General features: G+C 49.7%; 9 protein-coding genes across 9 annotated transcripts; 4 read left to right on the forward strand and 5 right to left on the reverse strand.

The window, feature by feature from the left end:
• Positions 1-933: 933 nt before the first annotated feature.
• M437DRAFT_69643 (uncharacterized protein) lies at positions 934-3,250 on the reverse strand (the record flags this gene model as incomplete). The annotated part of the gene is made up of 7 exons (XM_041025319.1): positions 934-1,422; positions 1,479-1,947; positions 2,139-2,265; positions 2,306-2,666; positions 2,805-2,849; positions 3,001-3,064; positions 3,225-3,250. The coding sequence occupies 7 exons, from the start codon at positions 3,248-3,250 to the stop codon at positions 934-936; spliced, it is 1,581 nt and encodes a 526-aa protein (XP_040875730.1).
• Positions 3,251-3,729: 479 nt separating this feature from the next.
• M437DRAFT_88246 (ubiquitin-conjugating enzyme E2 N) lies at positions 3,730-4,339 on the reverse strand (the record flags this gene model as incomplete). The annotated part of the gene is made up of 4 exons (XM_041028783.1): positions 3,730-3,905; positions 3,955-4,086; positions 4,145-4,233; positions 4,287-4,339. 4 exons carry the CDS (start codon positions 4,337-4,339, stop codon positions 3,730-3,732), a joined length of 450 nt encoding a protein of 149 aa, XP_040875731.1.
• Positions 4,340-4,802: 463 nt separating this feature from the next.
• Positions 4,803-7,656, forward strand: M437DRAFT_15213 (WD40 repeat-like protein; the record flags this gene model as incomplete). The annotated part of the gene is made up of 3 exons (XM_041018801.1): positions 4,803-6,139; positions 6,212-7,546; positions 7,599-7,656. Coding segments are annotated over 3 exons (2,730 nt in total), but the record flags the coding sequence as incomplete, so codon positions are not given.
• A 2,844-nt stretch (positions 7,657-10,500) lies between these two features.
• On the forward strand, positions 10,501-11,471 carry M437DRAFT_69646 (uncharacterized protein; the record flags this gene model as incomplete). The annotated part of the gene is made up of 3 exons (XM_041025320.1): positions 10,501-10,528; positions 10,586-10,784; positions 10,844-11,471. 3 exons carry the CDS (start codon positions 10,501-10,503, stop codon positions 11,469-11,471), a joined length of 855 nt encoding a protein of 284 aa, XP_040875733.1.
• Positions 11,472-11,681: 210 nt separating this feature from the next.
• M437DRAFT_58532 (uncharacterized protein) lies at positions 11,682-12,857 on the reverse strand (the record flags this gene model as incomplete). Its single annotated transcript, XM_041023413.1, has 2 exons — positions 11,682-12,600; positions 12,655-12,857. 2 exons carry the CDS (start codon positions 12,855-12,857, stop codon positions 11,682-11,684), a joined length of 1,122 nt encoding a protein of 373 aa, XP_040875734.1.
• A 336-nt stretch (positions 12,858-13,193) lies between these two features.
• Positions 13,194-14,679, forward strand: M437DRAFT_58685 (uncharacterized protein; the record flags this gene model as incomplete). The annotated part of the gene is made up of 3 exons (XM_041023435.1): positions 13,194-13,256; positions 13,394-13,749; positions 13,887-14,679. 3 exons carry the CDS (start codon positions 13,194-13,196, stop codon positions 14,677-14,679), a joined length of 1,212 nt encoding a protein of 403 aa, XP_040875735.1.
• Positions 14,680-15,472: 793 nt separating this feature from the next.
• Positions 15,473-16,787, forward strand: M437DRAFT_58776 (TauD-domain-containing protein; the record flags this gene model as incomplete). Its single annotated transcript, XM_041023455.1, has 3 exons — positions 15,473-16,051; positions 16,105-16,545; positions 16,608-16,787. 3 exons carry the CDS (start codon positions 15,473-15,475, stop codon positions 16,785-16,787), a joined length of 1,200 nt encoding a protein of 399 aa, XP_040875736.1.
• A 953-nt stretch (positions 16,788-17,740) lies between these two features.
• Positions 17,741-21,557, reverse strand: M437DRAFT_58626 (uncharacterized protein; the record flags this gene model as incomplete). Its single annotated transcript, XM_041023428.1, has 2 exons — positions 17,741-18,312; positions 18,560-21,557. The coding sequence occupies 2 exons, from the start codon at positions 21,555-21,557 to the stop codon at positions 17,741-17,743; spliced, it is 3,570 nt and encodes a 1,189-aa protein (XP_040875737.1).
• Positions 21,558-22,378: 821 nt separating this feature from the next.
• Positions 22,379-24,478, reverse strand: M437DRAFT_58782 (uncharacterized protein; the record flags this gene model as incomplete). The annotated part of the gene is made up of 5 exons (XM_041023457.1): positions 22,379-22,880; positions 22,941-23,106; positions 23,160-23,330; positions 23,620-24,216; positions 24,274-24,478. 5 exons carry the CDS (start codon positions 24,476-24,478, stop codon positions 22,379-22,381), a joined length of 1,641 nt encoding a protein of 546 aa, XP_040875738.1.
• Positions 24,479-24,742: the final 264 nt, after the last annotated feature.

The raw sequence follows: 24,742 nt of genomic DNA on the forward strand, positions 1-24,742 counted from the left end.
TGAAGAAGATGTTGTTGTCGTTCTGCATGTGACGAAGGAGCAATCACGTCAATGGAGGGTTTTGTCTTGTTCACCTTTCCAATCCTCCTCTTGTTCTCGAGTCTGTCCACTTGGGCACTCTCGTCGTGCAAGGAAAAAAAGAATGTTTTCCTTATCAGTTGGTAAGCAATTACGTGGGGGACTGCACTTCTTTGTATGACGCGCTTCCGGTTTGGGGTCTCAGTTCGCCGGCCACCGGGACAATATCTGCCGAACTAACCCGCCGACCTCGCTCTCTGTAATGAGCCGTTCTAACCTGTCGTCCCTATCGTCAACTGTGTTATAGGTTGATTGGACAGTATATGACTCACCCGAGACTACCCTATGTAACATCGAGAAATGTAGAGGGACTTTTGGCGACAAGAGATATGAAGTTGAACTCTCACCTCTGAGTCTACTAGCCAGCTGTGCGCTATTTATCTTCTGAGTATACATGTTTCGAAGAGAAGACTGCAGAAAGGGCAAGGATTTTTCTTGGACTGGGACTACGATAGAGGCTAGCAGACAGCTCCTTCTCTGCATGATGAAATGCGAAAGTTCTTTGTACCGAATCCCGACTGCCATTCCACCTTCATTCTCTACCCCTTCTAACCAGTGTGATCGAGCGAGACCCGAGACCTTTCATTCTTATCTTCGCTGGACATCTGTAACGGAACCCAATACTTCCACCTCCAAGCGCAGATTGGATGTGTTGAACGTTAGTTGATGAGCGCTCCTTTTGTAATCGCAGTCTTTGTTGCCGGCCTGTTAGAGAAGCTCCTTTGAGAAGCCAGCTGTCGCGCTGAAGAAAACCGGAATGTTGTACAATCATCTGACGTTTGTGTTCTTTGCTGGCAGTGCGCGTGGTGTTGAAGTTTGCTCAAGTCGCAAAGGGGGAACGTAAAGGTCGTTTGCTCAAATGTAAGTAATTCTGAGCTTGCCCTCATACATCTCGCACTGGCAGTAAATCCAAGGGTCAGGATCACCACAAGACTTGCAGATGATACGGAGACATGCGGGCTTCATGCAACGTCCTGCGCAATCAGGGCAAACATTGCGGTAGCAAGTGTCGCATTTGAGCATTCTCTCAAAGGGGTCGGTGGCTTGGGGCTTCATGGCGTTGATCTGGTCAATGTCGCGCTGGAAGGCCTTGCGATACTTCAGAGGGACCACAGGGTTGGGGCGAGGGTCTTCGGCGAGGGCTTTGGTGTAGGCCATGACAGAGCAGCAAGAAGCTCCGCACAGTTGACAGTCGCTCTCGTGTTCGGCATAGCAGTTGAGCTTCTTGGTGTTCCACTGGTAGATGTGGTAAGGGTGACGGTGAGAATCCAGAGGACAGCGTAGCTTCAAGGGAGGAAGTCCCCATGCTTCACGTGAGTGCTTGAAGGTAGAGTGGATAGCGATCTGAGGATCGTTAGTTCACCCATCAATCAGTGCACGACAGAGCTGGAAGTACTTACTGGAGGAAGGGGGCGCACAGAAATCTCACCCAACTTCAAAGGATCGATGCCTCTGGTGTCATGCTGAGATTCCCAGGTTTCGGGATTAGGAAAGGGATTTTCAATCTCCTCTTCTTCAGCATTGGAAGCGGCAGACTGAGATTGACCTTCGGCATTAGGAGCAGAAGTCTGGGATTCGTCCTCGCTATCAACGTAGGAGTACACAGAGCTGGCATAGATAGATTCTTGGGAGCCAGCCTCTGATCTGGGGTCGGATTTCGAGAGAAGAGATCTTGCGCCGAATGAGTCTCTTGAAAGAACTCTGCCAGATCTTCTGAGCGCACGAGGTTTGACAGGTGTGTCACTGTCGTCAGACCAGTATGCTTCACTGGATGCTGTGGATGATGCGCGCTTCTTGGGCGTCTTTGGTTTGGTCAGAGGTTCAGAGGTTGTGGACCATTCTGATCCTTTGCTGGGCGAAACATCTCTGCTGGATGGACAAGAGCCAGACGATGAGCTGGGAGGGCCGATGTGGAACATGATGGTGGTGTTGTATGGAAAGAATGGCAAGAAGAGTTGTTGTGAGGTAAAGAGTGAGAACTGCGATTGCGCAGAACGTGAAGTGAACGTGATGTTGTCGTGGTGATGTCGTAGAATTGGCTGGTGATTCCATTCACTGACAGATGCGCGATGAGAGGCGCAGCGTGATGAGGTCCGGTTTGATGCGAACGAGGAGGCTCAAGAACTCGGCCAGGGCTTTGCGAGCCTGCTCCCTCCACGCGCGCGAGGTTGTCCGTGGTGGTGGCCTCTAGAGAACACCGGAGCATCATCCATGGCCCTATTGGTACCTCTGAAATCCGCCTCACGACGGCGTTCTCTCTCACCAGGAGCCTCTCCCCTTCTGGGAGGCACGAAACCACCACCAGGTCCTCCGACTCCCCAAGCGGCTGCCGAATGGCATATTATCGGTTCTGCTCGAGGGCGACGGGGCGCAGTGCTTCGACCGGATTTGGGAGGAGCCAGCGCAGGTTTAGGCACCATTAGCCTTCCTTTCTTGTCAACCTGGCTGACAACCTCTCTCCCCTGATTGTCAAACACACGCCCCGTCTCCCTGGGCTTGGGAGAGTCTCTGTCCGATGGGAGAGTCTCTGTCCGACAAGGCTCCCAAGCCCAGTGTCCTCTTGAGCCAACCGCTGCGCTTCTTCGCATCTGTTAGCCGTTGTACTCACACCTCACAGCAATGACAGATCGTAGGAATGATGAAAGGCGCAACGTGTAGCCTGAACAATGCCACACAAGAAGAAACAGACGAGTTATCAGGGCTGGGCTATAGGAGAGGATACTTACAGGCTTGTCACTCTCTTCTGAGCCTTTCTGCGGCTCGGTGGTAACCTGCGCCTTTGGAGGTCAGGCGGCGGCGGCAACAGCAGGTCTGAAGGGAGGAGGGAAATCACCCCCAGCCTCTATCTCCTTCGGGTGGTCTTTCCAGAAACGCATCTGCACATGATCAGCAAGTGTTCCGATGCAAGCTTGGGTTACTTACTTTTGCACGTTGATTTTTATGTGGTGGGCTTTCAAGCGCAAGCTTCACTTGATCATAACACCGGCTATACCATGGGAGAAGCCGAACCTGTTTCTGACTCTATTCGAGGCCTATGGCGATTCGTCATTGAGCAAGCATCACAGCGTGAAATGCTCATTAGCTTGTCACCTCCTGATCCTTCGCACTGTGCCCTTGTGGTGATTTCATCTCATGGTTAGCCATACTTCGGTCTGTCATGGATGCGCTTCATGACATGTTCAAATCTACCACCATCGTGATAGAAAGCGTGACCGCTGAGCAATCGCAGAAGAACCTGATTTTGTGTTGTGATGCAGCCCGGGATGTCGAAAAGTAGCTGTTCTCTCCTGTCAGACACTATCAGAACGGCGCTATCTAAATGCAAGATGATTTGCGGATTGTAGCTGTGTCCAGAGAGAGCCCCTGAAGTTGAGAGGATCCATCGGGCTCTCAATGGACATGCACGGTATTCGCTAAACACCTTGCATTTTGATAGTATCGTGAAAAGGGGATTGGGTAGGAGGAGATAAGTCAATGTGGTAGAGAGAACAAGGTGTATTTGGAGATAGAATGAAAAACGCCATGCCAACGCCAACCATGCTCATGAAGGCCATTATGTTGGCAAAAACCCATGCAACGCTATTTATCGGAGGGAGAAGGTACGAAGCCATATTGACTGGATTGTCAAAGGATATGGCCATCAGCCTACCATCAAGGCTTAGCATATTGCTGGGTCCACTCTCTTGCGGTTTGAATGGCGGCATTCTGGTCCTCTTTCCATCTCTGGGCAACATCGTTGGCGAGCGGGTCATCGGGGTTGGGTGCACCGAGCAAGGCTTGAATGGAGAGAAGGATAGTACGGATTTGCAGAGCAGGCGACCAATTGCCTAAGCTGGTTAGCGTATGGAAACATGTTGTATATGGCAGTAGCCCTACTCTTCAAAACGTCCAAACAAATTCTACCGAGACGATCGATGTTGGGGTGGTAGATCTTGGTAAGGAAGCGGATCTTGGGAGGAGTCATGGGGTAGTCGTCGGGCAGGAACAGCTCGAGCTTGAAGATTCCGCCTGGTTGGAGTGTCAGAATACGTCTTTCCAGTGGAGTGAGGCTAGTAGGTCTGGATACCTTCGTAAGGAGATTGTGAAGGGCCGTGAATCTTGACATCGAAGTAGCGCAAGTTGTCCTCGTGGGGAACAGCCTCGATGCCGGGAACACTGTAGCTCATCGTCAGGTCATAGCTGCGACTGTCTGAGATGGATAGGCATACGGCTCGGCCATGAGACGCTCCGTCTCCTTGATGATACGCTTAGGAAGAGCCATATTGAGATTGCGCTGTCTCTCGGAGATAGGTTATATGTTGTTGGTCGGTCGAAACTCTGTGAATCTAAGTGAAGTTGAATTGTGCGAAACAGATCAACTGCAGTGACGACGATGATACAAAAGAAGGCCGCGCCCGCACCCCGCCATGACTCCAGCCCAATCCAATCTGAAGCTCGGACTCGTTCATCACGTGCGCCAGCCAGCGACACGCGATTAGTTCTCCTTGGCATCTACCTCCGTCTATCTTGCCAATCTATACCATCCAGGATGAAGTTGTTTGCTCTCACTGGGGAAGCGCTGTGTTCAGTGTGACCATGTCAGCGCGCCTCCCCATAGTTCATATCGTCCGGCGTCTAGAAGACCCTGGCTGAGCACCATATCTTGACATACTGATTCCATTCAGGCTTCAGCCATGTCTTCCACAATGTCATCGACCATTACCCAAAGGAGCGGAAAGGACACCTCGATTTTTGACAGTCCCACTTTTGACAAGGACTTGCGGATCCATGTCAACCAGGCTGTAGGTTCTGCCTCCATCTCTCCAGGAGGAAGAGATGTTGTTCTGGCATCTCAACAAGGTCTTCACATTATAGATCTCGATTCACCATTTTCTCCTCCGCGTCATCTTCGTCATCAAACTCCATGGATCCCGGCCGATGTACAATGGTCTCCCTTTGCTTCACGATATTATTGGGTAGTCAGTACTTCCAACCAACGCGCTCTAGTCTGGAATCTCGAACTCGCCAGTCTTCAGGCTCCAATAGAGCATACTTTGCATGCTCATTCAAGAGCTATCACTGACATTAACTTTTCCCCCTTACAGCCTGATCTACTTGCTACTTGTGCAGTTGATGCTTTTGTACATTGTTGGGATTTGCGCGCTTCCGCAAGACCTGTAATCAGCTTTTGCGATTGGTTCGCTGGTGCAACTCAAGTCAAGTGGAACAGACGGAACCCCCACATTGTTGCCTCATCACACGACAAATACTTACACATCTGGGATGATCGCAAAGGTGCAATCCCTCTCCAGACCATCGAAGCTCATCAGACAAAAATCTATGGAATTGATTGGAGCCGTACTGAAGAGACCAAGATTGTCACCTGTTCCCTTGATCGAACCATAAAGGTCTGGGATTATGAGGTTTCCGAAGTAGAGCCCGAACGTGTCATCAATACGCCATTCCCGGTATGGCGAGCCAGATACACTCCTTTCGGCAATGGTGTGTTGGCCATGCCGCAGAGAGGAGATCATGATTTGCACATGTATGACTGCAGGCCATCGAATGTGACCAACACACCAGCGCTCACAGATCCCAATTACCGCTTCACTGGACATGAAGAACAAGTCAAAGAATTTCTTTGGCGAGGACGTGGAAATATTGATGAGTACTCGGATAGCCGTGACTTCCAGCTGGTATCCTGGGGAGCTGATCGCGAATTGATTCTGCATCGTATGGGAGACAAGCAGCTCCAGTCGATCGGCTTCCACAAAGGCATGCTCATGGATACCCCTCCAAAGCTCACTCGAATCGGTGCTCCCTACAAGTCTTTCAGAGATCGACCCACACATCCTCACACAATGGCCGATGGCACCACACACAGCTTTGAGCTTTCTAATCTAGGGACCAGTCCTGGAATGAACAAAGTGCCTATACCTATGCCGGGTGGTTGGGCCGATGATAGCCAGATGATGACCTACTCGGGTATAGAAACTCGAAATGCCAGACCACAAGACAATGGTCTAATCTCGTGGATGAAAGGTGTCAAGTTTGGAAAGCGCAAGCCGAGTTCGCCAGACAGGTTGACGACTCGAAGACTTTCGATTATTGCCGATCTGCATCCGGATGTCCATGGGGTACGTGAAAATCTGAGTGACGAGATTATTCATGTGGGCGAAAAGTTCACTCGTGTCACTGTTGAAGAAGCAGATGTGTCGAACAGGCAGGTCAAGATCTCTCTTAATGGACCGTGGGCTGCTGAAGGAAAGTTGGCTTTCATGCAACTTTGCATGGAGTTTCCTGTGGATTATCCTGAAAAGTCAGCTCCTTGGTTTCATCTTGAGAAAGCGTCCGCCTTGTCAGAAGAGAAAGTAGCAGAGCTCGAGGGTAACCTACGCAAGATTGCTACAGGTTACCTGATACATCGCAGAGGATGTATTGAAGGGTTCTTGTCCTATCTGACCGGCGAAAGAGACCTACAGGAAAGTATCAGTTGGTTGGGTCTTAGTGGCCACGATGGAGTCGCACCTGGAGAGGAAGCTGAGAGTTCTAGTGATGAGGAAGACGGCCTATTAGGCGACTTTGGTGGCGGTGCTGGGGAATCACAAACGTTGGGCATGGAAGGAAGTATGGGATCAGGCATCTTTAGCACCAACGCCAACGTGCCTCTTCCCAGGACTTGCGGAGCGCTTTGGGCGGCAAACGGACAACTGATCTGTTTCATGCCTCCCAAAGAGGAGCCTCGCTCAATTCTACAGAAATTCGCAGTAGACGAGCGGAGCCGCAATCGTGGAAGCAGGGAGATCTTCGAAGGGTTTGGAAGGCTACATCCCGGCCAGACAGAGTCCAAGTCCAAAAGCAGACCTAGTGCTGATGCATTCAATGCTGATGATTCGGACAATAGTTCCGAGTTTTCAGATTCGAGTTCGTCTTCAGGCTCTGATGAGCCCGAAATGTTCCTTCGTCGGTTCCAACCACCATCGGCCTGGCACGGCGGATCTCTGCGCTTCCCACGGCTCAAGGGACTTCGCACACATTCGACTGAAGGCTCACTACCGACGAGTAATGGACTCAACAAGAGGGTTGGTGGTGCTAGAAACAAAGTCAGGATCAAGATTCTTGATGTGGAGAGCTTGTTGCCTTCAAAGCGAAGTCTTGCGTCGGAGTATCTTATTTATGGCGATGGTGAGACTGTCTGCTCACACAATGCAAAAGCAGCCTTGCATCACGGCTTCAACGAGCTGGCCGACATCTGGGAATTTGTTGGTTTGATCTTGGCTAAAAGAGTTCCTTTGAGCTTGCTTTCCATTCCAAGACAAGAGACCGATATCCGGATCCTGGCGCGTAGCTTGCTCATGTCGTCGCAAAGAAACGACAGTGGGCTTGATTTGTCCTTTGATGAGCCCGAAGCTGTACTTAATCCACAGGAAACAGCTCTCGTCAAGTGGGGAACTCACCCATTCGCTGGATCATGGCTGATCGACACACTGTAAGTGTCTCACGTTTATTACATGTCCTCAACTAATCTAATAATCCGACAGATTTGCCTATTTCGAAAACCTTGCAGACGTTCAGATGCTGGGAATGCTATCATGCATATTTGCACAATCCTTGTCCCCAGATGACCACCGTCCCACTTATGAGGTAAGATGTCTGCCTCCCTGTATGTTCGTAAACTGACTTTGTCAGCATCTTCCACAATCTATGACTTGTGCTGCCCAATTATCCGATTACTTCCCCAACAAAGAAACAGCTTTTGGGTTCTATGAACCAATCATCTCTATCTCCGATTTGTCCAACAAACACCGAAAGTCAGGGGCTGGACTCACAGAATCGTTCCAGGACATCCGTGAACAAGTCGCGAGTGAGCCTGTCACTCCCTTCTACAACGATAACACTCCTCCGATGCCTCTGTCGAGAGCTAGCACACATCGTTCAAGTGTTGAGCCTAGTCTTTCGACGTCGCCAGAGCACCATCGTACCTCTATACCCAGCGCGACGAGTTCGTTTGCTGCTTCTGTTTTAGCTCGACCTTTCCAGCTTGCTAGCTCTCCGCCTGTTCGTAACAAGACCAGCGGAGAAGAACTTTCATCCTCGACGCCCTCACAATCAGGAGTCAACTGGAGTAAAAGCAAGCCTTTCACTCGAAGTGACTCGACTATTCGTAGGAGCTTCATCTCGCAAGGTTTTGGTGAAGAATACGATGGGTCTACGACGGAAGATGATGAGTCTCTGCCACCTCAGTCCCGAGTCAAGATCAGTCTGAAGAACCAAGATATGTTCGATGACGAAGGATGTCCAAGCGTAGCTTTCCTCGACCCTAACCAGTCAATCAAGTTCGCCGTGTACCGGGTAGTATACGCAAGTATGCTAGGTGCTTGGGGACTTCAGATGCAACAGAACGAAGTGGACAAACTCGACGGACTGTTGTCGAACATTCTCACTCGGACAGAGTCTAGAGATCGCGGTTCGCAATCTACACTCACGCTCGGAGAAGTCGACACAGACCAAGAGACATTGGGCGGCTTAGGTCCACAGGTCATTCGATGCTGCATGTCTTGTGGCGAGGTCGACAGTCAGGAACGTCGTGGCCCGGGATGTGTCAAGTGCGGCGGGCGATCTCATCTGCTCTCGTGCACAATCTGCTACCAGCCCATAGCAGGCCTTTACAAGGTGTGCCTTGCATGCGGTCACTCTGCCCACACCTCTTGTCTTGCCACTCTCCTCGAATCACTCGCCGAGGACGAGACTCCAGAGTGTGAAGCAGGCTGTGGATGCGCTTGTGACGAGAAAGCAACTGTAGGAGGTGAAGACATGTTCGGGATGACCAAAGCGCCGACCTTTGAGGAGGAAGTCGCGAAGGAAACTGGCTTCCGGATGCTCCAGCCTGTAGGCAACAGCACAATCTTGCATCGACGAGGCAGCATCGTGGAGGCGAGACAGACGGGCAGGCTCCAAGAAAGGCCACAACAACATCCAAACAATGGTCTGCGCCGGATGAGAACGAGATCAGTAGGGCATTGAGGAGGGACGTGCAGCACCTTGACCTCCAAGCTATATACACCACGCCGTCGCGTCCTCTTCCACCCAGCCAACTGGTGTTCCAACCGGACGCGGTGGTCCAGTTGGCTGGCGCATCAACTCTGAGCTGCGGCCAGAAAGGGTCACGGTTCAATCCGCACCGTCGACCAGAAAGAAGGGGCAAAAACATATGAAAAACAGAGAGTGCAAAAAAGAAGAAAAAAAAGAAAAAAGACTCTCGAGAAAAAAAAGGCTAGAAAAAGAACAATATCACCCCCACCCAGAAAGACAGAAAAACAACCATAAGTAAACTCCTCGCCAGAGTTTCTTCCGCCACCGAAAGTGGTGTTTCTTTTGCTTGTAGGTTAGAAGAATTGTACGTTCTGTTCTTGCAACCAAGTTTCTCTGCATTTCACTTCTCGAGGTCGATATGCAGTCACTGTTTCATGCACAAGTGATGTGTTCAGTTCGAGGGGAAGTGAAGACAGTGTCGATATTTTGTCAATACATACCATATATCGGGACGTTGCGCTCTGTCATTGCTCCCTCGATCACTTCTTCCACAACACATCCGGAATCTGAAACTTTCGCACTTTTATTTCACGCAGCAGTCTGTCACGGCACACAACTCTCCCACTCGTCTCGTCGTTAGGTTGGATCGTAGATCGCTGCAGCCTATGCACATTACAATTAATCAATCAGCATGGAGAACTGCCTTGTACGAGATCCTGGTTGTATGTGTGCTTGGCTATGGAAACTGGTATGAGAATGCAGTCCGGCCGAGCTTCATATACGACAAGCGCCATGCATGACCCAGGATCATTCTAAAATGCTCGGACCATGTGTTGTTATGATTGCTGTAGCCTGTATGCAAGGGAAAATGTTGTGAACATGTGGGGTCAAACGGTGGTCCGTGGAATTGTTTGCGACCTTCATGAAGCGTCTCCTTCACGTTAGCATATCAGGCAAGGACCATCAGTCTTTTCTTGCCACAATTCGTAGAACCAACTAAGGTTATAATCGTGGTTCTTGCATTAAGAAACTCATGACCATCCTACGGGGAAGCGCCTAGCTGTTTCCGCTGACCCAAGCAGCTGGGTCTTTCTGATTGTCTAGCCCACAAGTCCAATTTACGAGGCCATCAAGATCTCAACACCTCGGTGGCACGCCATAGTGACTTAGGGGTATGGATGATGAAACTAACTTCGCTCAGTCTGAGACGCCACTTGGTTATCTTTCTCTCGCTATGATACTAGTGGTCTTCAACAGATTGCCGCTCTTTTGTGCCGCTTCCAAGAGTGAGGCACTATGGCAGTTAGCGATGAGCCGCTCATATAAGAGACCGACCAGAGTCTTGAGGAAGAGTGCTTGTCGCCTGCCTTCAGCCGTCTCTGAACAAACCTTTGAAACACAGTCTTTGACATGTCACCATTCTTGAGCATGAGCAATGGTAGGTCTTCACAGTCAATCATTCCAAGCAAGACACGTTATATTGACAAAAGTTTAGCAGAGAAGCACACATCCGCAAAACAGGATGCTCAGCCTGATCTGAGAAATCTGATGGCACAATATGCTCTGCCGGATGTCCATCGAGTCGCCAAAGACCTGGAATCTATGAGCACCTTGGAAGCAACCTCGGCAGGTCGTACTGCACTAGAGCAGTTCAATATCGCTCTGAAAGCAAACAGCACTAAGGGACTGGAGAAGTGCTTTTTCTTTGAGCAAGCCTTTTGGAAGGATCAATTGGCATTGACGATAAATACAGTCTCGGCGCCTATGACTACGGTGTCGAAGCAGCCGATAATCTATTCATGATGCTGCCCACAATAGTAGACGCTCAACTCGGCCGTGGACTATTTACACAACTAGCTTCTCAGGAACCTGACCGCTATACACCTCTCAAAAACCTTGGATTCCCTGTTTTTGATAGTATGGATCCTGATGCTGCGTTAATGCACAACCTTGTCGAGCGCGGAGGAGGTCATTATGTCGATACAGGCGCTACTTCCCTCTTAACGGACCAAAAAGTCTCCTTTGTAGCTAACGTAGAACCCAAGGTATACACACCCACCGGCCTTCTCCTCTCCGATGACTCAACACTAGACACGGATGCCGTGATCTGGTGCACAGGGTTTGCAGACAAGGACGTGCGGCAAACAGTCAAAGAGATACTCAAAATTTCATTGCCGGTGGATGCTACATGGGGTGTCAATGAACAGGGAGAGATTCGGGGTATGTGGAGGAGACATAGCCAGGTCAAAAATTTCTGGGTCATGGGTGGGTATACGCAGCAACATCGGTGGTTCTCACAGTTGCTGGCTCTGCAGATTAAAGCTGAGCTTGAGGGTATTCTGCCTGAAGCTTATGGCATGGACATGCCTGCATATGCATAGGAGGCTTGAGAGAATCATATAGGAAACGAATACACACGAAGTTTAAGAGTAGCAACAATGTCATGAACAGGCAAAATTGTGCCATTGCTCCACTGAGCGAAAAAATGTTAACCAATAGTCTGCCCAAAGTGCCAAAGCCTAAACCTTTTGACGATATTTCGTCTTTCCCCGTATGTAACGCCTGTCTTGATGCAGAAGTGGGTATCGATACTATTGCCATCTCCGACCTCCTCTACCTCGTCCGCGACCACCCGAAGGACCTGATGGGATGCCTCCTTGACCCTGCATCATAGCGATCTGTTGTTGACTGTAACCATCAAAGCCTTGATTTTGAGCTTGTTGGCCCTGTTGACCGGGCTGTGGTGTTCCTCCACGGAAGCCTGGACCTTGTTGTTGGAATGACTGCTGTTGTTGACCGCCGTAGCCTTGATTTGATTGTTGGGGCTGCATGGATTGACCGCCGTAACCGCCTTGACCGCCGCCCATAGAGGCTTGCTGGTAGTGTTGCATGAAGGTGTTGAAGTCGAGTTGACTGGGGTCGATGCCTTGGCTTTGCAGGACGCTGGCGAAGGCGGCCATGTTCTCGGGGTTCATGTCGGGCATACCGGGCATTCCCATTCCAGGCATGCCCATGCCCATGGGACCGGTTGGTGGAGCAGCTTGTGGACCGGTAGGAGCAGCTTGTCCAGGCATGCCTCCACCTGTCAACATCATCTCGAATTGCTTGGTTTCTGCCTTTTGGTTGTGGATTGTTGAAGCCATGTTTTGCTGGCGCAAGCAGTACTGGGTCCAGGTGAACTCGTCAAAACCATAGTTGAAGAAATCAGTCTGATCGGTGCCGGGTAGACGCCAGGGTTTTGTGTGTTCGGCAAGGTCTGCGTCAATGTCGACTTCGGTGATGAGCTTTCCAGCAGGATCCCATGTAGGAGTGGCATTGACGTCTATTGAGGAAGTGCGAACTTCAGGGTATTTGGAGCCGTCCTTTAACGAGACTAGCTTCTTGTTCTGCGTAGTCGAAGTTTCTGTTTTTAGAGTGGGCGTCTGTTGGTTCTGTTGGGTAGGGGCGGCGTCGATGGAAGCGGTGCGAGCAGGAGGTTCGGGTTTGATGCCGCGGAAGGGACGAGCTTGTCTGGTGGAGTGCGTTAGTATGGAAGATGGTATGGAAAGAGAAGTGCAAGCTCACGGAGGTTCTGGAACAAGACCGTCCTTGTGCTCAGTGATAATATCAATGTCGCTGTCATCATCATCTTCATCATCGTCATCGTCGTCTTCATCGTCTGAGTTGATGTCGGGTTGCTCGTTAGGGTCGTCTTGGTTTGTAGGTTGCTCGTTCTTGACGGTAGCGTCACCGTTCTGAGTGTAGAAATCGTCGTCTTCCTCTTCCATGATGATGTTTGTGTATGCGACTGGGTCAATGTGGGAGAAGGACAAGGACAAACTGTCGCAGGTCGAAGCTCCAGAGCGCGCGAGACACAACGCTGGCCCGAGCTTTCTTGTCTTTAACAATCTTGACCCGACAACCAACACCCAAACACTTTGCGCGTCAAGAAAGAACCCGGTTGTAAAATATCTGTACAAGTCCATCTCCACATCGGTTGCTTCCCTATCAACATCTGATTCCGGGAACTCGCATTTGACAACGGACGCGCGCTTGGACGCAGCAAACAGCTTCACTTTCGCTTTCGCTCCACTGCATACAAACTTCACTTGCGCTATCCAACCATGGCCTTCGGCAGGTCAAACTCGCTCAGTTTGAACACTGGTGCTGCTAACTCTCTCTTGTACGTCTCTGATCTCCATTCTCTCCTCGACCGACGCCATTCAAGATGCGACGAGCTGCCATTACCTTTATTCCAGGCGCGCTAACTATGGCTCCTCCCCCTTGCAGCGGCAACAACACGACTGCGACCAACACATCCCAGCCCGCCTCTACTGGCCTATTTGGCGCCGCTCCAGCAGCCGCCTCTCAACCACAGCAATCCGGCGGTCTCTTCGGCGCTTCAACAGCAACATCACAACCACAACAATCCACTGGCCTCTTCGGCGCTGCTCCTGCTGCTGCTCAACCTGCTAAGCCCACCCTCAGTCTGTTCGGGAACAATACAGCCACTACTTCAAACACACAACCCCAACAATCTGGTGGTCTCTTTGGCGCTGCAACAAACAATAACAACACAACAAATACCGGAGGCATGTTTGGAAGCACCCAACAGAACTCCGCCCAAACCCAGAACAAGCCTAGTTTGTTCGGTGCGCCAAATGCCACTCCAAGTCTCTTGTACGTTCGCTTGCTCAATTTCACTCAAGCTAGATCATTCTCTAACATGTTACTCTCAGTGGAGGTAGTACCGCACAGCCCGCAACCAACAACTTTGGCTCGTCCCTTCTGAACCCCCTTGGCAACTCGACTGCCAGACCTATGGCAGGCAGTCTGACCATGGGTCAAGGCAACACCCAACCCACCACACAACCCGGTGTCAAGATTGACATGTCAAACCTGCGCCCAACCACCCGCTTCAGCGATCTACACGATGACCTCAAGAAACAAATCGAACAAATCGATGCCTTCATCAGACAACAAGAATCCTTCGCTACTCAATGTGAGAGTATGATTGGCCGTCATGCTACCGACGTTGAGAGCATCAAACCAGATGTCGACCTTATTCAGAACAAGATTGAGACAGTCGAGCTTGCTCTCGAGAACGACGGCGCTGCTATCGAGAATGCAAAGGAGTTGGTTCAAAGAGACGCTGGTGACCTCATCAGAGTCGCTCGCATGGCCGAGAACTTGCAACTTCCTCAACAATACCACTATGGAAGAAGCAGCAGACCTTCAACGACTGATGATGAATACGACACTGATCTTGTTGGCTACTTCAGCAAGCAAGCCGAAGTCATGCAAAAGACCCTCGACACATACACCTCTCACCTCGCAGAAATCGAAGCACACCTTCGCGTGGTCGAAGGAAGCACAGTCCAGCAAGCACATCAACTGGCCGCTCAACGAGCAGGTGGTCGCGCCGGAAACAGTGCAGACAATGTCCGAGAGCTGGCAGAAACTCTCCGCGGTTTCGAGAGTGGTATCTTGGGCGCCGCAGGTCTGGTCGGTTCCTGCAGGGAGGGTGTGAACGAGTTGATACTTGGCAAGATCGGTGGTGATCCTCGCGAAAGTATTGGATATGGCGGTAGAAGATCTGTCAGATTTTAAGCAGTCTTGGAAAATGTACTTCCCCAAGGAGCTGCTTGAACAGTCCTTGTTACTCGATAAATTGCCTGCCAACTTGCGGTGTACGCTTATTGTCCTCATACAACACTTATGAAACGCTTCATCAACATCCTCACGTTTGCGATCGAGATTAGAATGAATTGACGAGGCTCGAGAAGGAAATCAAGAAACGCAATCATCATCCAGAATTGTGCCATCGCTGAAGGGGTCCAGAACCCCAGATTTGGGAAGCCATGACCACCCTTCCTGCCTTGCACCTCCTTCCATCTCTTTCAATTCTCTGGTCGAACGCCATGGCTTGATATCAATTGTCAGTGGTAGAGCGTATCGAGTCCAGACCTTTGAAGGTCCAGCAGCCACTTGCTTGTCAATTGAAGTTGTTGTCACAGATGGTCGATGCGTGTGAATGTGGTCAAACGGCCGCACACGAAGCACGGTCTCTTCAGTCAAGCACGCCATCTTCCTCTTTGTCATTTGCTTCTTTCTCGAAGCACGTCTATCAAACATCTGTCATCAAACTGCCGACAGAAAGTGTTTACTTTTCCCCGATGTGTGCATGTCTTCCTTGCGGAGCCCCATGGTGAAACGATCATAAGTCTCTCCCCACGGACTCTCATCATACCGCCAGGCCATCACGCAATATTTCGTGGACATGTTGCAAACGGAAGAGTCATAACGTGACGAGGTAGGTATATAAGATAATTTCCTTGTCGTGTCGTCAATTCTAAATATCAATTTTTTGTCTCATCTCTTGTTGCTTTGCATACACGCAAGAATGGCACCATATCTTCAAGAACAAATAACCCTACCAAGCCACGAACCCACCATCACAAAATCATCTTTGCCTCTGAAATCCACTCCAACCGAACCTCTTTCCTACCAACCCGGTCGCACAATCCCCGAATCACACGAAAACTATCCTTACGACCACCTGCTCCCCACCTTCCCAGATCTAAAATGGGATCCTTTGGTTGAAGTCCCCTACTCGGATAAAGGTCTTCTCGGCTGCCCCAACTTCTCTTCTCTGTTAGCATCCGCAACGTCCATCCGCGACTACAACCCCAAAATCGGTACTGAAGTTGAAGGCATCGATCTCGCCAACCTCAGCGATGCGCAAAAAAATGATATTGCGAGATTGATAGCAACAAGAGGAGTTGTGTTTTTCCGAAACCAGAAGAACTTTGATATACAGAAACAAAGGGAGTTGGGGGCATATTTTGGGACGTTGCATAAGCATGCTACAACCTCCGTGCCGAGAGAAAAGGGTCTAGAAGATGTGCATGTGGTTTTTGCGGAGGGAGCACGAGGAGCGAGGAATCAGATTTTCTCGCCGAGTTTTTTGTGGCATAGTGATGTAAGGCTGCATTCTTTCCGCAAGCGGTTGTGTTTACTGACATGTGGCTTCAGGTGACCTACGAAATCCAACCCCCCTCCTACACAAGTCTGAAACTCCTCTCGGGCCCCCCAAGCGGCGGCGGCGGCACAACCCTCTGGTCATCCCAATACGCGGCCTACGACTCCCTCTCTCCCCACATGCAAACTTACCTCTCTTCCTTGTCCGCTTTACACTCCGCAGACATGCAAGCCGCCGACTCTGTCCGTGGAAACCGACCAGTGCGCAGAGATCCCATCACCACAATCCATCCTTTGGTCAGAGTAAACCCCGTCACGGGATGGAAAAGTATCTTCTACAATCCAGGCTTTGTGACGAAAATTGTGGGGGTACCGAGACTGGAAAGTGATCATATCATTGCGTTTTTGAATGAGTTGATTGCGACCACCAACGAAATACACGTTTCGTTCGATTGGAACAAGGACGATGTTGCGTTTTGGGACAATAGGATTTGCGTAAGTGGAAAACTTTGGCCGTGGATGTTTAGGGATGCAGATGCTAATTGATGTTTTCGCAGAATCATTCGGCGACGTATGGGTTTGCTCCTCATAGGAGACATGCGGTTAGAGTTGCTACTCAAGCAGAAATACCATATTACTCTGCAGATGGAAAGTCGCAAGAGGAAGAGTTGAATGCTAGGTATGGGTTGCCGGCTGGGAATAAGGATTGCAGTGGTGTGGGTAACTACAATGACTGAGATCTGTCTTGCTGGAAGAGAAGAAGACAGAATCTTGTATATCATGAAATATAATGATTTTGAACCAACTCATCATACGGGTTCGTTTGTTCGTTCGTTTGGTTCTTTCCATCTGGAAGTGCCTTGTGTGCTCCTCTTGGTTCTCACTTTTGGTCGTCACTGGAGAGCGCTGTGACGTTAACAAATGGAGGGGTCGGATCCTCGTTCTTTGATCCTTCCTTTACCACTTCTTCCTGAACAGTATCATTGACGGCGGCGGCGAAAGCTTATTCCAACTTCTGCACTTGCTCCTTGACAGCGTCGTCGATGGCTGCGGAGAAGACTTTCTTGATGGTTGCGTCGACAACTTCGTTGGTGGCTCCACTAAGCGCGGTGTTGATGGCGGTGCTGAGTGAGTTATTCATGCTTCTAGGCGAATCAGCAAGTGCGAGTGCTGCTGCGATCCACAATCTTACCTGACTATGAGAGGGGCGTGGGCTTTGTGTTGCGCGATGACAGACTACTGCACGAGGTGGGGGAGTCCGAAGAAGTAAGAGTCGTGATGTGTTGCGGAAGGAGTGATCGAGTAAGGATTGAGTGACAGAGTGCAACTTTCTGATACGCGATGTTTCGCGACGAAAGGTACTGAGGCAGTCACTAGCACTTTCCTCACTTGTGATCTAAGTCATGGCAACGTGTTGGAAAGAAATGGTTCAGAGCTGGAGGGAAAGCGAATGCAAAAGTCGATTGTCCTTTTTTAGTCTTGAAAGAAGAATTCACTTAGCAGAAGGTCTGCTCTCAATGAGACGTGATGGCAAGACAATCGTGGTGGGAATGGAGCGACGAGACGAACAACGATTCGCGCACATAGAGAGGTCGTAACTTGTAGGCTATACGACTGTTTCTGCCTTACATGATGAACGCTACGAGAACTTCAGGAGCCAGTGACCTTCACCCCAACATTTGCTGCTATGTCACTGTCCGGTACTCTTGTTCTCCTGCTCAGCTCTCTCCTTCTCCGCCTCATCCTCAGCCGCACACTCCTCACAAGGTCTAGAAATAACCTCCAACCTCTCAAAACACTCAAACCTCTGTGTATGTCTACCTCTATTACACAACTCCTCAACAACCACCCTACAAACCATATCTTCATGATCAACATGATGACAAGTCTCACCACACAAATGGCCACATCTCAATTTCTGGCCACAGATCTCTGTACACCCTCCATTGGGGCATTTCTCTCCAAATTCTGCAGCTGTGCTTAGGAGTGCTGTAACCTGGGGGTGGTTTTGACATTGCACAGGGACGCCTTGATATACATGCCCTTTCTCTTCAAGTAGAGAGAATAGCTTTATCCATGTTTCTTGGCCTGTATGGGCGGATTTGAAGGTTGCTGCATTGCCGATGAGGATGAGTGCGTTGCGTGCGCGCGAGAGAAGCACGTTGAGACGTTCGGGGCTGGAGAGGAAACCAATGTCGTTGTCTGGGTTGCTTCGTACTAGAGAGGCGACGACGATGTCGCTTTCCTGACCTTGGTAATTATCTGCATGGTGCATGAGATTAGTATAAAGGAGCGTGGATGGTGGAAAGTAGGTGCTTACCGATTGTGGAGATTTGGATCTTTGGTTTTGGTGTGGAGGCGGTGGTGGAGGAAGTGCTTCCTCTGGTAGAGGTCGTGGTTGATGGTGTTGACTCGCTGCATGGAGATTTTGCAGGAGGCTTTACTGCCATGGACCTGTCTGAGTCTGACATGGCAGGTACAATACCCTCTATTCCTTCAGCAGAAGCACCCTTGGTTGCTGATATTGATTCGCTGCATGGAGTTTGACCAAGAGTAACAGATCCAGCTGAAGACTCAATCAATCCATTTTTCTCCATGTTTTTGACATCGAGGTCACTCAGAACAGTGTTCACCTCTCCGCCAAAGACCTCTTGCATTTTCTTCAGCTGACCCAGATACGGCGTCAATACCACAATACTGCTAGCATTGTAGTTCTGTTGCAACAAGTACTTGACAGTCTCAAACGTCATCTCAGCTTCGAAAGTATTTCTTTTAGACGTTCTGACATTAACAGTCGTTGGATCCTCAGTAGCTGTATCTTCAGGTTCCTCATGATTTACAAAAATCACATGATCAGAGAACCCCCTTAAATCTGGCCGATTTAGTGTTTTTGGCGCGTCAACAAGGTCAGGATAAGTAAGCCGTCTGACCAGTTCCGATATCTCAGGTCTCATACGATGTTGTTGCGCCAGGACTTGATGCGGAAATCCTTTCAATACCAAGCGCTCAAACAAGGAGCGATTAAGGTCATAGCCATCCCCTTTTTCAACACTTAAGTCGTAGTTTATAAAGGGACGTAGTTGTTTGTGATCACCAATCATGATGAGTTGTTTGGCAGTTGGGTTTACAGCTGTTATGGTGTGGGACTCTAGGACTTGACCTGCTTCTTCGATGATGACGATGCCAGGGGCTGTGGAAAGCACTTGGGGGTATTTTGCTGCGCCCGAGGTTGTACAGGCGATTATTCTTTTGCTGCGGATGATTTGTTCGGTGACTTGGCTGCTTGCGTTGCGAGCTTGGTTTAAGAGGTCGTCGTGGTGGTCTGCCATTTCCAAGAAAGCTGGGAGCGTCTTTTGGTTGATTGTGGCTCGCCAGTTGCTTGATAGCTCTTGCCTTTGTTGTAGTGAAAGACCCCATACGGCAGTGTACTTCGTCTTCTCTGGAAAGACACCGGGATCTTTGCCCTCGAGCCATCGCTGCAGTAAGTAGTGCCTGCCAGCTACTGTGTCATGTTCCGTGACACGCGTAGTGCCATTAGGTTCAAGACTGATCTCAAACGCTTGACTGTATCTCGGATCCCCTTTCATCGCCAACCCATCTAGATGATCACGGAGTCTATCCAACGACGTAAACTCACGATAAAGGTCTTCAAGGCGGCGAGATTCATCCAACACCTGACGCTCAAGATCCTTGACAAAAGATCTTGAATCTCGGCTAGGATGATGCGTACCATCAAGCCTCAGAGACGAGAGTAACAAATCATGGTTAGCAGGATCCGTTCTCTCCACTCCACCCAATCTGACAATCTGCGAATCTTTGACGCCAATTTTTCGAATGTCTTGGGTGAATTGATCCAAAGCCTGGTTTGTGTGGCAGACAACCAGAATCTTCTCATTGGTGTGATCATGCAAGACTTTTGCTGCAAGGGCTCCAATGAATGATTTGCCAGTCCCGGGTGGGCCCTGTACAAGACTCAATCGTTGTTTCAGAGCAGCTACTAATGAAGTTGCTTGCGAAGGGTCCAGAACAACCGAACTCTTCAACTTCATAGCATCCTGTAGATTTGATTCCTGCCTTTCCTCAAGCTGCCTCACAATCTCCCTTATTTTGTCGCTATTGCTGTATGCCTCCGAGTCCTTGACAGAGTGTGATTTATCCCAGAACAACAGTTCTTCCTCGAAAGGGATTTCTGTGGTATTCTGCAATCGACCAAGAACTGGTTCATAGGCATATCCAGCAGTGTTGAGCAGCACAAGTTCCAGAGATGCTGCATTCATCATAGCAAGCATTGCTTGAGATATCAATTCCCGGTGAGGGACTTGGATGCAAACTATCGATCTGGCGAGTAGTGCTTCATCGCGCAGTAATTTGACAATAGCCACTGGTTCTCCATCTGCTATTACGAACCCAAGAGCTCCATCTGGCATGAAATCAGTGTCGTCTTTGATGAAAGCTTTGCGTTGCTCTGGATTAAGGTCTTTGAGTTCGGGCAAAGGCTCTGAGCATTCTAGTCTCAGTGACCAAGGATGTTGGCCATGCTTCCTAGATGTATCGCGGCATGAAACTCCAGTCAGCTTCACGCTGAGTGTTGTGATACTACGTGAATCTTCTGTTTCTTTTCCCAGAGCGATTTGTACTTGTTCTTTGATCTCTTCGAGCCAGTCTTGTCTGTAAAGCCGGAACAGGTTTGCCAGATATATGTATAGTCTTCTGGTAGGATCAGGTTCTTCAAACACTTCTGCCGCACGCCAAATCCTCGGCTTGTTGTCTGACACCACTTCCTGCACGGTAGGGAAGATACCAATATCCTTGAAGTTCTGGAAGTCATTGTTGTGCTGTGGCTGAAAGACATCTCGAGCACTTCGAGAATTGGCAGTTTGGTGCAATGCATACACCCGCTGAATCCTTTGGCCAAGGTAACGTGTATGATCGTACGATGAGTCTGCCAGGACTCTCTGCACCGAAGGATCCTTGGCGATCATCAGATCATAAGGTCGGACTGTGCGTGTATTGGTAAGCAGTTGCAAGAGCAACCACGCAAAGCATTGGATCGACCTCTCATCAACGAGTTCGTACTTGACATGCGAGTGATATGCTTTCCAGAACCTCGAGCCTGGGGGATTGACCAGCGCTTGCAAAGTCCGCCTGAGGTAGGATCCATTGCTCGCTGATTGAAGAGCTGGATACTGGAGCCAGGATAAAACGGGTTGAAGGACTATATCGACATATTTTGGCGTGTCGTCAATGTTGAAAGCATCATGAAGACATTTGAGGCCGCGCTGACTGGCCAGTATCTCCTCAACCACGCCAATCGGGTTATCTTTCTGATTCAAGGTTGCCGATAGAAAGGCTTGAGCATTTTGAGGCGTGGACACTGTGAAATTGCCTTGTAATGTCTTTTGGAAGAGTGTCGGCCTCGAAGCGTGTTTGCGAGCACCACGGTCCGAGAAGAGGCGAGTAAAGATTCGGATCAAAGTTGTAGTAGGCACAACTTGCGTTCGAAACATTTTACGGTGATCGGGCCATTTAGAAAATGCTGAGCTATCACAGGATATGGAGCCTCAAATCGAGCAGCTGTTTGCTGGTGGACTCTGAGCTGCAGGTTTGCGGCACAGCTGCTCTAGGCTGCATTGTAACACATGAGCCTGTGAACAGCCCAAACAGAGACAAAAGTCGTCTAGAGTATGCACGGTAGTCTTTTCTAACGGAATGATGTATGTGCTAATAATGGAGGCTGGAAAACGCGTCATTGATTGTTTTGAACTTGCACCATCATCGAAGCGGCATAAAGTCGGACAGTCTTCGATCGTGCCTGCCACCGCATGTGCTAAAGACAGTTACAGTAGCTGAGATACAAACATTTCCACAAGGGACGTGGTCTCCACAAAGAAACCTCATCAGAGGTCATATCAATGGTGAAACTCATATTCAAGTCGCACAGAGAGCATTGAAGTGTGTCAAGCATGTCGTGGCAGACTTCATATACTACTTCATACTGCTTGACATGCAGCACCGACAGCAGCAAAACGATTCTTGGAAGCACAGAATATCAACCACAGGATGTACTATGAGTATGTCTGCAATCAAAATGCTGAAATTGAAAGCTGCAACGATTCGATGATTTCCACGAAGATGAGAAAATACAGCCAGGGTGTCCTACTCAGAATCTCCTTCGAGAAAAGATAAAAAATAAAAAGAATGTCAAATGTAGAATCTCTGTTTCAAGAAGAGAAGAAAGTGCATGCATGCTCAAGTTCACTGCTTTCAATGCAGTTCCAGAAGAAAGAAAAAAGACTCCCACAATCGCTGCTCGTTACAATTCATGATCTCAACCACGCTTATTCAACACCCGACTCAATCCCCTCAACCTATCGAGCGCATCAACCTGCCCAGATGAACCATTGCTCGTCTTCTCTCTGACACTCTTATCTCTTTCTTCCAGTTTCTCCGCTCCAACAGCCAACACATGGTCGGCCAATCTTTGCGCTCCAGCTCTGTATTGTTCGAGTTTATGCGCTCCATCTGCGAGTTTGTCGATTTTGAACTCTAGCGTCGAGGCGATTGTGCCAACGCGTGATTTTGTGGTTTCTAATGTTGATGTTTGCGCCGATGTGGAGGGTTCTGAGGACGATGAATTGAGGGAAATGCCCGAAAGAAGAGTTTGAAGAAGATCGGCCTGTGAGGGATCGAGGAGAGCGGGATTAATGGCTTGTGGTGATATGTCGAGTTGAGGTTGTGATGATGTTTCGGCTTCTTGGTTCTCTGCTGAAGGTTTTGGTGGTGCTGTTGAGGATAAGAGATCGTCCCATGCTCGTTTCTCCTCTTGTAACCTTGAAAATTCGTCAGCTCCCTCTTCATAAAGCAGAGGTATCAGAAACCGAAGGACTTACCTCGCAAGTTCTGCCTCCAACTGCTGCAACTTCTCGGCATTCTGAATGTTTCTCGGATTTGGCTTCTTGACCAGCACAGTCGGTGTTGTATCTTCCCTGTCGTACCAGTAACTCAGATTATTGCGCGAGCTGAACTCATTAAGCAATTCTTCCTGTATAACTCTCGCTGCAAAGCACGTATTAGCACATGTTTTCTTTCAGTATTTGAGGTCAATCTACCCGCATGCATTGCTGCCGTTTCCGCTGCATCCATCTGACCACCACCGCTCTTTTCCGGTAAAGCGCGATGGCCACACCACAAGAGCAATTGCCTCATACGTTTCGGTTCGACCAAGTCCTGAGAAATGTGTTTGTAGAACTCGTTTGTCTCCACCTGGCTATGTGGTACGGCTGTATCCACGGGATTCCAGTCAGCTTCTTCGATCTTCGGTTCGCGAATTTCGTCATGCTCAGGGTATCCGCCGATCTGATGTCTTCGCAAGTCGAAATCCGCATGGTTGGAGTCGGATTTTTCAAGTTTCAAAGCTTCGATGTTGAATTCGGAGCCTGCTGCAATGCGCGCGCAAAATCACAATGTCAGGGGATGAAACCAACCCGATACTGGAAGATGCGGAAAACAAGAAAAACACAAGATTGTGCATATACTCGAGCAAAAGGAGAAAAGGGAAAATCCACGTACCACGTGAGCTGCCTGCTTCAATCAAAGATGAAGCCCTCCGTCCTCTCATTCCTGACGAACTTCTCCTCGACTTCTCAGCACTCAGTTTACGCATCTCTTTGTTGCGACGCAGTACAGGTGTTTCTCCGAATGGTAGCGGGATCTTTGCTGGACCGCGTTTTTTATGTATTGTCAGCTCGCCCTGATCCAAGGCTGGACTGCCATCTGCTGCTGGCGCGACATTCTCCTGATCCCCAGTCGCAGGGGGTGGTGTTGCAGGGCTCCGTTGATGTGATTGCTGTTCGGTAGCTGGTTTCGAGGTCGCAGGTTCTTGGTTGTGAACAGGACTATTGCCAGACAAGCGCTTGGAACGTCGTCGCGGGGTGGGTTCGGGACTCGTAGGTAGCGTCTTCCTGGGCTTCTTCCTCGGCGGTTGAGTAGCTTCTATCGGCGCGTGTTCGTCTGTTGGCTGTGAGGGTTGCTGTACGGGCTGTGCCTCGGAGGCAGGCGCAGGAGCTCCAGCTGTGGTTTCCGGCTCGGGTGCTACATCTGGTTCCTTTGCTTTGGCCTTCCTGGTACGGCGCGTGAAGACAAATCCATCATCGCCTTCGTCATAGGCTAGTCGCGAGCGCATCAGCATTTGCGCGTCATTCTTTCGAGCCATCCCAAACTCACACTTCTTGGCCTTCTTCACCGTGTTTTGCGACGCGTTCTTAGAGGTTGTGGTGGTATTTGTCGCCTTGGACTTCTTGTTCGGCGGGGCATCCTCGTCCGGGTGGTCGTTGTGGTGCCTCAGGCTTTTTCTCTTAATTCCGTTTGTTTGTGCGCCGGTCATGCTAAGCGTGTGTAGAGGGGTGCGCGTGACAATGGCGGCCGTCATTGAGAGCTTGTCGTGATTTGGATGCGTCAAGTGGCGCGAATGCGCATCGCCTATCGTTCTATGACGGTCGAGTATGGATAGTCGAGTTGAGAATGGCAGCGATTGATATTGGTATGCGCGTTGCTGGGAATGTCGATGATGGTCGTCGTTGCTTCTTGTGCTGTGTATTGATCGAGGAAGCCCCAGCGACCCGACCCGGATCCAAATGTAAACACACCAAACTTGCCCGACACGCCAAGACAAGGCTCAGAAGTCCCTCTCGAG

The sequence above is a fragment of the Aureobasidium melanogenum genome (assembly GCF_000721775.1).
Source record: "Aureobasidium melanogenum CBS 110374 unplaced genomic scaffold scaffold_29, whole genome shotgun sequence".
NCBI classification, from domain to species: domain Eukaryota; kingdom Fungi; phylum Ascomycota; class Dothideomycetes; order Dothideales; family Saccotheciaceae; genus Aureobasidium; species Aureobasidium melanogenum.